The sequence below is a fragment of the Triturus cristatus genome, chromosome 5_1 (assembly GCF_964204655.1).
Source record: "Triturus cristatus chromosome 5_1, aTriCri1.1, whole genome shotgun sequence".
Lineage (NCBI taxonomy): Eukaryota > Metazoa > Chordata > Amphibia > Caudata > Salamandridae > Triturus > Triturus cristatus.
This window is the reverse complement of record NC_140587.1, coordinates 941,274,699-941,288,220: the sequence shown is the minus strand read 5'-3', so window position 1 is coordinate 941,288,220 and position 13,522 is coordinate 941,274,699. Positions and strand designations below refer to the sequence as shown.

The 13,522-nt window shown below is 42.4% G+C and overlaps 1 protein-coding gene across 4 annotated transcripts in view; it reads left to right on the top strand.

The window, feature by feature from the left end:
- The window catches only part of ARHGAP28 (Rho GTPase activating protein 28), a 1,146,988-nt gene that overhangs the window by 894,754 nt on the left and 238,712 nt on the right, over positions 1–13,522 (top strand). For all 4 annotated transcript variants that reach the window (XM_085606002.1, XM_085606001.1, XM_085606004.1 and 1 more), the window contains one exon: positions 12,599–12,795. In XM_085606002.1, the coding sequence (XP_085462128.1) occupies positions 12,599–12,795 (197 nt within the window). The remainder of the gene's footprint in view (positions 1–12,598; positions 12,796–13,522) is intronic.

Here is a 13,522-nt window from a genome sequence, read left to right as displayed (position 1 = left end):
GGTTGATTCCTGGTAGTGGAACTCGGGCCTCTAAGTAGTTTCAATCCTTTACAGTCTTGAACAGTTCCATTCCATTCCATTTCCATTTTCAACGTTCAGGGGTTTCAGCTCTCATAGGTATACCTCTAAATGTCTCTGAAGTCTTTGTGTTGAGGGGGGCACTGACCCCTGTCCAAACCAGTTCTCGGTGTCTCCCAGCCAGTGACACCTTCTTCCTTTGATAGTGGGGGTCTGGATCCTTAATCACTCAGCAGGTGATGGAGACATTGTTTTATGGCAGCAACCCAGGCTTTTTCACCTCCAGGGGCTACTCCTCCCCCCTACTTGTGTGGGTGGCACTATTAGTGCTGCAGGCCCACTAGTAGCATTTGCATTACTAGCCCTGGCACACATAATGCACTTTACTAGGGACTTTACTAGTAAGGCAAACATACCAATCATGGACAACCAATTACCATTACACTTTATACAGGGAGCACTTGCACTTTGACACTGATTAGCAGTGGCAAAGTACCCAAAGCATCTAAGCCAGTCAAACGATATCCATCACTGCATCAAAAATAGAGGAGGTAGAGGAAAAAGGTCAGGGGTAATCATGCCAAGAAATGCCAGGTCTAACAATTAAATATTGGGGTTCAGACGATTATTGGCATTCGGCTCCCACAATCTCATCCCCCGCTTGTTCTCTCATAGTTAGGGCTTAAGACCGTGAAAAGATGGAGGATGATCACACAGTAGGATAGGATTCAACTACCTATTAGAAAAAAAACATTCAAACTGGCCACATGTAGAGTCAATCCAGATCGCACACAGAAAAGAAGCAGGAATGCAGGGTTGTGTGCCATATGGAAAGAGTCGGACATCCCAGGTCAACACAAGCTATATCAGCCCTCGTCTTTGCTTCTCTATCTGATATTTTTTTCCAAACCTTTGCCTTGTTGTCCCATTCTAATAAACGGTGTCTGGTGCATCTAGTTAAATGACACATTCTGGCTTGCCCCTCTGCCGCTCTAAGGGCATTGCATTCCTACGTGTATCCAAAGAAAAGGCATCTGACTCAGTAACGCTGATTGCAGTTTGCTTCATTGCGGTCAGCTAGAGGTATGATCAGAGCCAGATGAGGAAGTACCATTGTAGAGCGTGGGGAGTGCATTTTTTGCCTCGTGATACACAGGGAATGTATTTTGATAGGAGAAAAAGAGGGATAGCTATTTTAAGATGGAGAACACGATTAAATAGCGACCTGTTACTGATGACACAAGGAAGTGACTTTTTGAATTTCTGCAAAATGTATGGTTTGCGTCTCTGGAACTGTCTTCTGTTGAACTTGTATGGTTCCTGTTCCTCATTTTCCTGGTGTTTAAAAGCATGCCGATGTTTTTCTTTTATTAAACCAACAAAACTCTTCAGACACTTCATGGCACTCTTCCCCTTTGGCACATAGGTGTTCTCTGTTTTATCCCACCCAACTCAAATTCCGCTATGACTCATATTATACTCCATGAGCGCACTACGTCATGACGTCAATTGGGATAAAGTGCTCACAATGGTTGAATGCCACAGCGGTTTCTCCTCCGCGATGGTCTAGAGAGGGGCTCCAAGGAGTGGCCATAATTCTGCTTTGTTCCACTCCCTTTTGAAGCCTGTAAATGTCCCTGGGCGCTGGGCTTATCACATTTATTTGCTGAGACAATATTTCGCTGTCAAGCTAGCCTCCAACTCCCAGAGTGCCATCATTGCAAACAATGCAGTGTGTACTCTTCCAACTGCATGACTATCTCTTCGTGTTATCCTCAAGAAGCTGCATAACTTGCCTCTTGATCCTCGGTGACTCACACAGGCAGACACTGTTGATCCAAATGCCACTTGTTGGCAGGATGGAAGAAATCTCTGCTGTCCTTATGTGCCCTTATTACACTTTGTACCCCGCGCTCAAGCAAGGTTGTCACCTGGGAGGTTCAGTAAGTATTCGTTTATATTTCAGGCACTCACCCAGTGTGAAAATGTTTATATATTTTTTTACACCGGCCACCAGTTTGTTTTTTCTACCACAGCAACACTGGCATTTTGGTAAGGGCACTCCCTGGAAGGTACTTTGTGGAGGCAGGAGAAGTATAGCCTGGGATTAAAACATAGCTTGAAGGCGCCCTGAGGTAGCAGGGAGGATTCTTTTTTTCTTTAAATACAGAATTTTTGAAAAATGCATGGATACATACCTGGCAGAGGAAAGGCATTACCCCTGCCAGCGGATGCTGACGCCATTACACAATATATGGAAACGTCAGGGAGCTGATATGTTTCAGTTTACCTGTGCCCACCAGCAGTGGTGTTAAGAGTAGGCCTCAATGCTCAGCTTGCAGGAGCTCCTTCTCGACCATCTTCTGGTGGCACCGCACCCTCTGAAGGAGTTGGAGGGCAACGCCATGCATTTAGTACAGGATCCTTTGGACTCATCTGTGGACCTCCCCTGTCTGAGGAACTAGTCTAAAATAAAGTTATCGAATGAATCATGCCGAGTCCCAAAACAACTTCAATTCCGAATACTAAAAGTAATCATTACAACGGAAATGCCTGAAACTGCCATCTTAGCTTAGTCTATTTGTCCAATATAAGCCTCTATTTACCACGTATTCTGATAAATGTAAACAATATATACGATCAGAGTGTTAAAAAAGTTCCCGGTGCTCATGGTTTTGCGCTTCAAATTCTAGTGGTTTTATCTACTTGATTATTTCACCACAGCCAGGGCTTTAAGTGGAATGGAAAAACGAGGGTGTGGCTTAAATCAAAACGTAAGATAAAAATCTGTGCTTAGCATAATGTCCTGCCCAACATTTATTTTGCTGCTTCTGTAATTGCATCCAGATATACAATACAACAAGTAACAATACACCTACAACCAGCCAGAACTATTGGCTGTGTCAATGGTTGTTTGTTGCCTAAAATAAAAAGGGAACAACTATGGCTTCGTTGTATAGAACACTGAAAATGCTTCAGTTTTGAAATGATTAGACTGAAAGAACTATAACGAGTCTCTTTGAAGTTATCTGAAAGGCAGTGAAGGGTGGTAATGCTGCAGAGTTACGATTTGTTTGACCCTGAGTGTGAGGGCAAAAAAGGAGAGTCTGATTGGCACCCTTCTCAGCACCTGCTTTTTAGAACTGCTGGAGCCGAGCACCGGCAGGACCCGGCTCTCCTAAAGCCCTGACCACAGCATTTTTGTTTGGACATCTATGAAATGGTGAAAAGCTGTAATGTTGTAAGCTGGTGCCTATACTTGAATTGTTTTTGTTTTGTATTGTGCCATCGTGAGGACACGCCGTCTTACATTACCACATGCTTTTCTGTATGGTGGTCTCCGTTTAGTAGTACAAATATACAAAGGGGGCTCTAAACAACCTGCGTCTAGCCACAACAGTTACCTGTGCTATGGTGTTTTTTCTGTGTAGTATTTATACAAAAGTGTAACTGGCCATAAAAGTATCGAACCACTGCTTCAAAAACTAAATTTTGAAGCCTTATGTTGCAGCTTCCTGTGGTATTTATCCTGTAATCTGAAATGCTAAATTTGTATTCTATTAACAAATTAGCATCTCTGACAACTGTTACCTCAAGGTGCCTGTTTCTGTGTGGTGAACTCCTGTGATTCCCCAGCTACATGTTGACAGTGTACCAATAGGTTCTGTTGCACATACTGTAACATGTATTAGTCCCTTTAATACCTTCATTGATGCCCAGTCACATGCCATTCAGCCATATTTCTCCTGCTAGCCTTATATCTCACTGGAGCACTCACTCTCCTCTAAGTTTTTTTAACCCGTTTAAAAGCAGCCGAGTCACCATTCTAGCATACAAACCACAGTCATGTTTCCCATCATCTTCTGAATAACTCGCACGTAAAACCTTAACAGTCCTTCTGCTGGCCGCTCCTGCCTCTTTACACTTGCCAACTTCCATGTCTCCTGGAAAAATACACTTAACAAAGCAAGAATCATCCTTCTAAATCTAATTGATGCGGTTTCCACGTTATCCTTCGCAGCCCATCCACAACTCAAAGGCCACTTCTACTTAGAGTAATACACACTTTCCTAGCACCTTTATTCAATACAAAAAATGTGTCCTGGCCCACTTTAATACAAAACATCCATGCCCCCTTCCTTACAGAGTGCTCCATCAGTTCATCACTACACTTCTACCACCTCCAGGGTAACAGTCTTATCTCCCGCTTTATTATATATCCTTTTTAAATGAAAAATTCAAATATATATATATATATATATATGTGTGTGTGTGTGTGTGTGTGTGTGTGCATGTTGTGTATATATATATTATAGAGATTGAGAAAGGCTTCTGCGAAGCCGAAACGCGTCTCTCTGGTAGTGGGTCAAGGGAGACCCGAAAAAATAAAAAGTGCCATATCTTAACAGCCTCGACTACGTGCCTTCTTCTTTTGGAGCAGGATTGTTTGTGTGTATATATATATATATATATATAAACTTATATATATCAGTGCCACTCAAATTATGTGGGAAGGGAGCACCAAATTATGCATTAGGGTTGACTAATATATGCAGGAAGAAAAAGAGAATTATGTGGCATAATACGGTAAAAAAAAGTATACTATTGCTTCATCTTTGTAGAAAATATATGAATAGTCATGGATATGGATTTTTCACATGCTATTGTTTTTTTCTTCAATCTTATAAAGAGTATTCTGAATAATGACAAAAGTTTTAAATACACAGATGTTTTCTGTTGGTGAATCAACTGATTTTTGGGGAAACTCTAGAGAAATGTGTATGAATAATGGTCAAGATTTGAGTATTAGTAAATTGATTTAATAGATTTTTATGCTGTAGATACATCAACACGAGATGTTATAACATGTATATAGCTATTATCTTCTCCATCCTGATCAAGGCCTAAGGCTATTTGGGCAAAACTATGGAGTCCTAGTCCATGTTTTTTCTTCAAAAGTGAAAAGGCTATAAGAGAAGAGTTGTGAGAGATTTGATATGCCACATTTAATGTGGCCACGCCAGCATACCACTCCAGGACCGCCAAACTTGACTGCCGGCTGGCCGCCAGGTTATGAGTAATCTTGTGGTCTGGAGGGCTGTCCTTTGGCATTCCCACAGTGGTGCTTATTAAAAAGGACCGCAGTGGGAACGCCAAAGCTCGTTGATGCACGGAATGGACTGTAAAGTCCATGTGGGCAGAAACTAGGGTGCATGCACACAAGGGGCACAACATGTGACCCCCTGCATGCACACCATGGCCCTGAAACAACAGGGGGCCCTGTAGGCCCCCTTTTTTTCCTCTCCACCACAGTTTTCATGGCAGGCTCACCACCATGAAAACCGTGGCATAGAGGAAACTTGTAATATGCTTGGCTGTGCCGCAGCGGCACCGCCAAGCATATTGCGACCTCAAGACCGCCACGACACCACCAGGGATGGCTGAACCCTGGTGGTTACAGCTATCCCATGGTGGTCTGACCGACCAACTTGTAATAAGGCAGTCGGATCTCTGGTGCCTGCACCACCACCATGGCTACGGCGGTCCATCGGACCACTGTAGTCATAATTAGGCCCATACATCACCAGGCACAACTTCTAAGAAGGGATGAAGAACAGCTGCCTGAAACTCAACTCAGAGAAACCCAGAAGTCCTCTTCCTCGGCTCCACCCCCTCCGCATGGGAATACTCCTGGTGGCACCCATCCCTCAGAAACCCCCCACTACGACAAACCATGCACGTAACCTCGGCATCACACTGGACTCATAGCTCACTATGAATCGCCAGATCAACGCCGTCTCCTCCGCATACTTCAACACCCTCCGTATACTATGTAAAACATTCAAATGGATAACCCCCGACTCCAGGAAAATAGTTACTCATGCCCTCATCACCAGCAGCTTGGTCTACGGAAATGCCCTCTATGCCGGAATCAACAAAAAACTCCTCCGCAAACTCCAGAACGTCCAGAACACCGCAGCCAGACTAATCCTCGATATCCCACGGCACAACGCATCACCCAACACCTCCGCAAACTCCATGGGCTCTCAGTCAAAAGAAGAATAACTTTCAAGGTTCTCACTTACGCCTACAAGGCCCTCCACAACATCGGACCACAATACCTCAACAACCGCCTGTCCTTCCATGCTCCCAAGAGCAAACGTGCGCATTATAAACAAGAACGCATCTGTCTTAAAGCAGACTAGACGGCGGGCTGCAATAGAAGACATATTTCAAGCATCACCTTGTGTGTGCAGAGTGTGTTGAGGGTCCATATCCAGGGTCACATCTCTATGAAGGAGAAAGGAGGTTTCCATATGTCTTGGGGGTGGACTCTAGGGAATGTCAACTCCCAGTATGCAGAGAGCTGTTCATCGCAGTATGTAATGTCTGTAATCCAGTCTCATGGCTTAGGGGCCTCGTTCTGCCCCACTGGAGTGCAATTCTGCGCTTCGCAAGGAGGAGCATCAAAGCAGTCAATTTAAGATATTTTCGGAGCACGTCTTTCACATATCCAAGTAGACCAATGAGTGGGGAGAGGGGGGCTGTCGTGTTGATGATCTCCGCAATCATACTGAAGACCGTGGTCTAGAAAGTGGCAACCACTGGGCAATGCCAGGCCAAGTGCAGGAAGTCCTAGTGGGACGCATGACAACCATGGCATTGAGATTCAGGGGAGAGCCCCATACGAAATAGTTGTGTTGTAGTGCGATACAGTCGGAGCGCATGGCCACACACATGCATACACCATGTTATGTCTTTAGTTCCTGTAATCAGGTAGGAATTTTATGGGTGAAGAGAAACAATCAGTTCTCAGATCTTTTTTTGTTACATAAACAAAACAATTGTATATTATGTGCTATTTATTTGTTCTCCAACAGTGTCCCGAGGAAGAACTTTAGTTTTACTTTTCAATGCTAAACAATAATGAAGCAATAAAAAGAAGCTTAACTAACCGTCAACATTGAGTCTTAGGTGTTCTACACTGTGTTTTTCTGGCTAATGTATGTACGTTTCAGTTGCATTGTATGTACATTTCGGCTGCACTGTTTGTACATTTCAGCTGCATTGTTTGCAAGTTTCAGCTGTATTTCGTCGCGTTTGAAAGCCATACACAATGCATGCAACAGAAATATTACTGATTGCTTCATAGAGAAAGCTTAGAGAAACGTACAAATATGCTTGCAAATATTTTCTCGATTAATACCATCTGGCGATGTACTTACTAAGCAAACCTCAATCAAAAACGTGTGTTTTTCTGGGCACAAACTCAAAGAAGCTTGCCAGCCATGAAAGACATTTCACGCAGGGAACGATGTGGAAAAAAAAACATTGTTTGGGTCAGGGTTCTCCGTTCGTCCTCAACCCACTGAAACGCAGACACCATTTTGCGACAGGACGGCTCCATATATTTCTTTACAAAATGCAGCCTCGCAGATGTCCAGATACTGTAGGCCATTGCTTCACACGTTAACTTCTCTTGCAGTTTAACAAATGTATGTGCCTATAATAAGCGAGATGATGAAACAATTTTTGTCTTGAAAAAGATGGACAATTAGACTAAACCATCGAAACGCGTCGACGCAGCACTACAACACAATCTGTGGGAACAGCTTTTCTTGCAGACACTGTATTCGTATATTGTGTATAGGAAAAGCCTTTTTGAAATTTATCAACGGATGTGTTACTTAATGACAAATTGTACTGTCTATTTCTGTCTCTCTGTTTTAAGTTTGTGGGATTGTTAATTGATGAGTATAGCTATTGTGTACTGTTGGGTCCGAAAAACTGTACCAAAGTAAGGTGTATTAGTTGTGCTCTTGAATTTAGTAGAATTTATTTTAAGTACATATGTTATTTGAATGCAACAGGCGCATTTATGACAGGATCATAAATTGCTTTTGTTTTGCTTGTTTTTAACCGGATTTTAATAAAATATGATGTTTTTATTAAATTGTATAGTGGTATGACTTATATTAATTAAACATATCCTAACACATGGGCTTATGATTGTGTATCTGAATATAACAATTCAGTTTCCCAACACGATTAATTCCTACATTATATTACACCACGGGAAAATTCTTTCTACCTGAGCATCAGTGCCAGTAGCCTAGTGTGTATTTCTTCCACTCCCCTATCCAGCATTCTCCCCTAGTTGCTAATGCATTAAACTGTTTAGACCTACTGTCCCTTCCACCTGAACTATGTGGTTTTGTAGTATGGATTGTTTCTATGCATAAGGGACTGATTCACAAAAGCATGTACGAGTATGGGAAATAGTACCTCATTAGTTCTCTCGTACGTACTCCTTCCTACAAGACTTTGTCTGTCGGCCCAAAATACCCAAATTCCTATCGGTTAAAGTGCATAGCTGGCATAGTATTTTCTATTTGAACTGGCAATATATGAATGGTCCTTGAATATTCCCATTTGTTTCCCATTTTAGAGGTTTGGGAGATAATTCACAAAGGCATGAAAGAGAATGTAAAGCAGTACTACAGGAGTACTACAATAGATAATCCAAATTTGCTCTATGAAAAGGCCCCAAGGTACATTCAGTAATAAACATAGGTTTACATCTGAATTTGCTTTACTTGCCCATTCCTGAAATTCTCAAAGCAATTCATGCCTCATTCAGCTTTTCTATGCGGGTTCTTGGAAGTATTTGTGAATTCCAAAAAGTGGTAAATCTACACTGGAGTGTACATGTAATTCTTTGACTGTCGATTTACATTTTTTTTAGAATTGGGCAGTATAGTTTTTTCTGAAATTTTGAGTTTGCGCTTTTGTATTCGTTATCTCCAGCAACAACCATGCCAAATTCATATCGAGGTGCACACTCTAAGTGTTCGTAAAACAGAGAAAAGAATTTGGCTTATTCATCTGTCCCTTTGGACAGCGACATTCTCTCAAATTCTCATCTGACTAAAAAGGTGTAATCTTCATACTGCCTTCCATCTTTGAAAAGAGGGCATATGTGCCGGTAAGTTGCTTTAATTTAATTAAAGACTCCAACTCAGTGGGCTTTTTCAATTCTCATAAAGAGTTTACAATAAAAAATGTGCTTCAGCTGGTGAACATTAGTCGTAGCGCTTTGACAGCAATTAGAAATTCTTTTGGCATGGCAATATTGCGTGATGAATTTCTGGGGATTTCCCCTGACCCCCTCAGAGATATGTGCCTAATACCAGCGGAAGAAAGTGTCATGTTAATTGGATACCACCCCAGTGGACTTAGGCCCAATATCATCCCACACATTTCATGAAAGTCAGCTAGCTAAATTGGCTATGCCTTTTCTTCTGCCCCAAACCTTTCACTCGTGTGACGTTCTTGTAGAAGAAGGAAATTTCCATAGTTGCACCTTCGCCAGTTTGTTTACTTTGCTATACCCACCACGATCCATCTTGGAGGACACCCAACCTGGTTACACTTCACTGTCTAGGTGACCGCATGCATTGTGTCCATGGTCGTGATTTGTTGAGGGTGCTAGTCCCAGATACAATACTCACTCTTCCCCAATAATAATCTTACATGGACACCATAGGTACACTGTACCACCATAAGATGTTGCCATGGATGTCATACAGTTTTTGACTGGTAGCTTTGCCGTGAACCGCCTCAATCATACCGCAACAGTTGCAGCACAAGTGCTTATGTCAATTCTGTCAAAATCACAACCAGGACCATTTAAGACATGCTGGAGACATCTATCATCCTACAAAATACTACCATAAACCAGCCTAAATAGCTAAAGTTTTTTAAATTTTTGTAACATTGCTTCAACTAGCCTAGCATATTTTGCAGTCCTGATGTTGTGGTCAGCTTTTCCCTATCAGTGTATTTCAAAATGTGTTTGTTTACGTTTGATTGAGTCAGTGAATGCTTTTCAGCATTTCTCCCCTTTCACTTGGCAATTTCATCACTAGGTTCTGTATGGTTAGATGCCTTGAGCTCTCGTAAAAAGTTTATATCGCACAGTATGTGCAGAGATTCCGTTTTAGCTGTAGAGCCTTAGCCTTCTGTTGAGCCAATGTGGATTCATCCAGTTGAATAGGCAGGCTGGTGCGTGTCCAGGTAGAGCATGTTTCCAAGGCAGAGTGCTTTCAAGCTTGCACTTTGGCTGGAAATCAGTAAAGAGCGGTTGCTGAGGAAGGAATGGAATTGTGTTCCTCAATGTCAAAAACAAGGAGAGAGCTAGGGAAGGGGGTGCGTCCGTATTCCCTGTATAATGTATGTTTAAACAATGATGGACGAACCCAAGTATGTGTGGTTCGATCACTGCTAGGCAGTGTTTGGGAACCCACTGGGTTTGTTAAAAGACCCCTCACACACCAACCTAGTTGGTGTCATGCTTCATCATTGGGGTCCCACCCGGGTGGCCGAATGCCCCCCGGTTGTGCTACGAAGCCTGATTACAGCGGAGCTGGTGTGGTGCAAAGGTGTGATGTGATGTGGATTAAAAATACCTCTGAGAATCCTTGCCTTTCTAATTTTATTGATGGCGGCTCAGGATATGGTTAAAACATTATACGTGATGCAACTAAAAAAAGAAATGATTATCTTGTCACCCGCCTTGCACCTATTTGGGTCTCCCGTCGTCCCGGATGATCCATCCGGGACAACGGGAGACCCAAATAGGTGCAAGGCGGGTGACGCTCTGAAACCAAAGTTTGATAGAGGAGCGCACTCCTCCCGAGCCCCGATCAGCGAAAAAAAGCTCAGCCATAATGTCTTTTTTCGCTTTGGTGTCCGTAAGTACGCAGACACCTAGTCCACACACCTTAGCGACTGTGTAGGTACAAATATTTTTTCACCTTTCACGTGGCACTACTCACTGTGCCACTCACCACTTTCACTGGTCCTGAAGAAAGCCCCACGTAGATTCCTTTGTGGGCTGAAACATGTAGACCCACCACATAGACAACTACAAGATAATCATTTCTTTTTTTAGTTGCATCACGTATAATGTTTTAACCATATCCTGAGCCACCATCAATAAAATTAGAAAGGCAAAGATTCTCAGAGGTATTTTTAATCCACATCACATCACACCTTTGCACCACACCAGCTCCGCTGTAATCAGGCGTCGTAGCACAACCGGGGGGCATTCGGCCACCCGGTTGGGACCCCAATGATGAAGCATGACACCAACTAGGTTGGTGTGTGAGGGGTCTTTTAACAAACTCAGTGGGTTCCCAAACACTGCCTAGCAGTGATTGTACCACACATACTTGGGTTTGTTCATCATTGTTTAAACATTCTGTTCCTCAAGCCAAGAAAGATGCAGACCGCCTAGTTTTGCTATTTTTGTAACATGATAATACCCATATATGCCATTGCATTATTGGTTTCTGGAAATTAATGCATTTAGCACAAAGGCCATCCTTTGAGGCAGAAGTAAATGGGGCAGAATTTCTTGGAGGACGCATAGACTCTAAGACGTATTCTTGTGACACTCTTCACCTCTAGAATCATGACTAAATGGATCAACAAGCATAACCCAACATACATACTTTGCCTACCATGTTTTAATTCTAAGTGGTCTCTGGGCATTTTCATTCAGCCAATTCCTAATGCGTGTAAGTGGTAGAAGGTGGAGGGCACCTGCAACGGATATCGGTCGCAAAATATTAATACATCTCATTGCAATCACTATTTGGAAGGAACCCCTGCACACATCCCTTTCAAATGGCGATTTAGTATATGATAACAAACCCAAATTGTGATTTGGTAATGTGTTACCAAATCTAAATTGGGCTTCGTGCATACCAAAAGGCTACTTGCAGTAGCGAAGGGTTCGATTTTGCAGAGTGGACACTTCGCGACCTCAAAATGCTTTAGTTCACCTGGCTCCAAATTCTCGAACAGTCACACTGCATAGGTTTCCACAAAAATGCATATCATAACCCCTTAAATCATTCATGATTTACTTTCATGATGTTTGATAAATGAGAAACTGAAACATTTCAATGAATAATATGCATAGAAAGAAAGTTGGGTCAGATGGGCCCCACAGTGTTATCTTTGGCAAAAATGACATCCCCCTTTTGAAAGTCGGAGCTTTGTAGAAAGATCTTGCATTCATTTCTCATGAGGTGTACAGCATTGATCATTCTTCAAAGACAAAAATGTGCTTCATACCGAAGGTGATTTGAAAAATAGGCTGATTGTATTCCTGGAGAAGGCGTAAAACTTGTATGAAGTAAGATGCAATATTGCTTCTAAGAGCTGACTCTTGCTTGCACCTTATAAAAGAGAATTTATTAAAACGAAATTCTACTATTCAAATTATTGTAAAACGTATTGGATAAACGTGTCTTATTGCACAATTTTTCTTGTAAAATGATGGTTGATCATGTGGCACAAGCACTTTGCAATTTGTAGATTTCTACATTATTATGTGTATTTGATTTGATGTATGTTTCATGAGTAGCACCTTACTGTTAATACATTCCATAAAAATAGGATGACCTTTGTTTTTTGAAAAGACATAACATACTGCACCTTACAAACCATGAAAACAAGTCTGGTATATGTTGTCAATTCATTAACGCCAGATATATTTTCTTTTTTTTAGGAAGTCTCAGAGTCGAAAAATCAACAGGATGCTTTCAAATGAGTCGCTGCATTCACCAGTGTTCAACCGGTCATTGTCTCAGGTGTCTGTGGACAGCACGTCAATGGAGGACTTCTGGTGTGAAGTGGAGAGCATCAAGGAGAGCAACGAGGAAAGGCAGGAAGGGAACATGGTGGTGGAGGTGAAGCCTGCTGACGGTAAGCCATCAGACCTGTTTATTTGCGCATTACCACCACACCCTTTGTGGTGCTTACATTGTTGATAACAAAATTCGACTTTTTTGCCTCCTGACAAACTGCGCGCTCGACTCCTGCAAAGGTCACTCATCTAAACCCTTCCTGATACGGGATAGCTAGGGCTCTACTTGCATCATATCCGGTCTGCAGTACGGTTGGCTGTTTGGAAGCTGAAAGGCTAGGTTTGACCTTGTTGTGGGCTTTCAAAGGATGCTGCTGTGCAGCAACCCATGACCCATTCTTCTAAAAATGCTTATGCTCATCTTTGGGTATCATTTCAATGCTAAGTTGTTCCATACTTTATTTTGCCCCCTCATGCGAATTCTCAACTTAATTCTAGATGGTTTTCATCTAGGTTTTGTTGTTGCAGCGCTTAAAGTTCAGTAGGTAGTTATCTAAGCTTTTCGTGGTCCCTGCGGATAGTTTGAAGCCAATTGATGTCTAGCTTGTGTAATAGACTCCCAGTACCTAATCCTTCTAGGCCGATGGCTGTTCCTTCCTGGGAATGTTGCCAAATGTCAAAGGCTTATGATATTGAGGAGTGGTCTTCCTCATATGGTTCAGAGTAGGTTGACTAGAAGGTTGGCAGCATTTTTGTCTACTGCTTCTGGTTTCCCTTTGCTGGATGTTTGTTGTGCAGCTACTTTGGCCTCTTCTTCAATATTTATTCAGCACGGTTTGTTGTAAA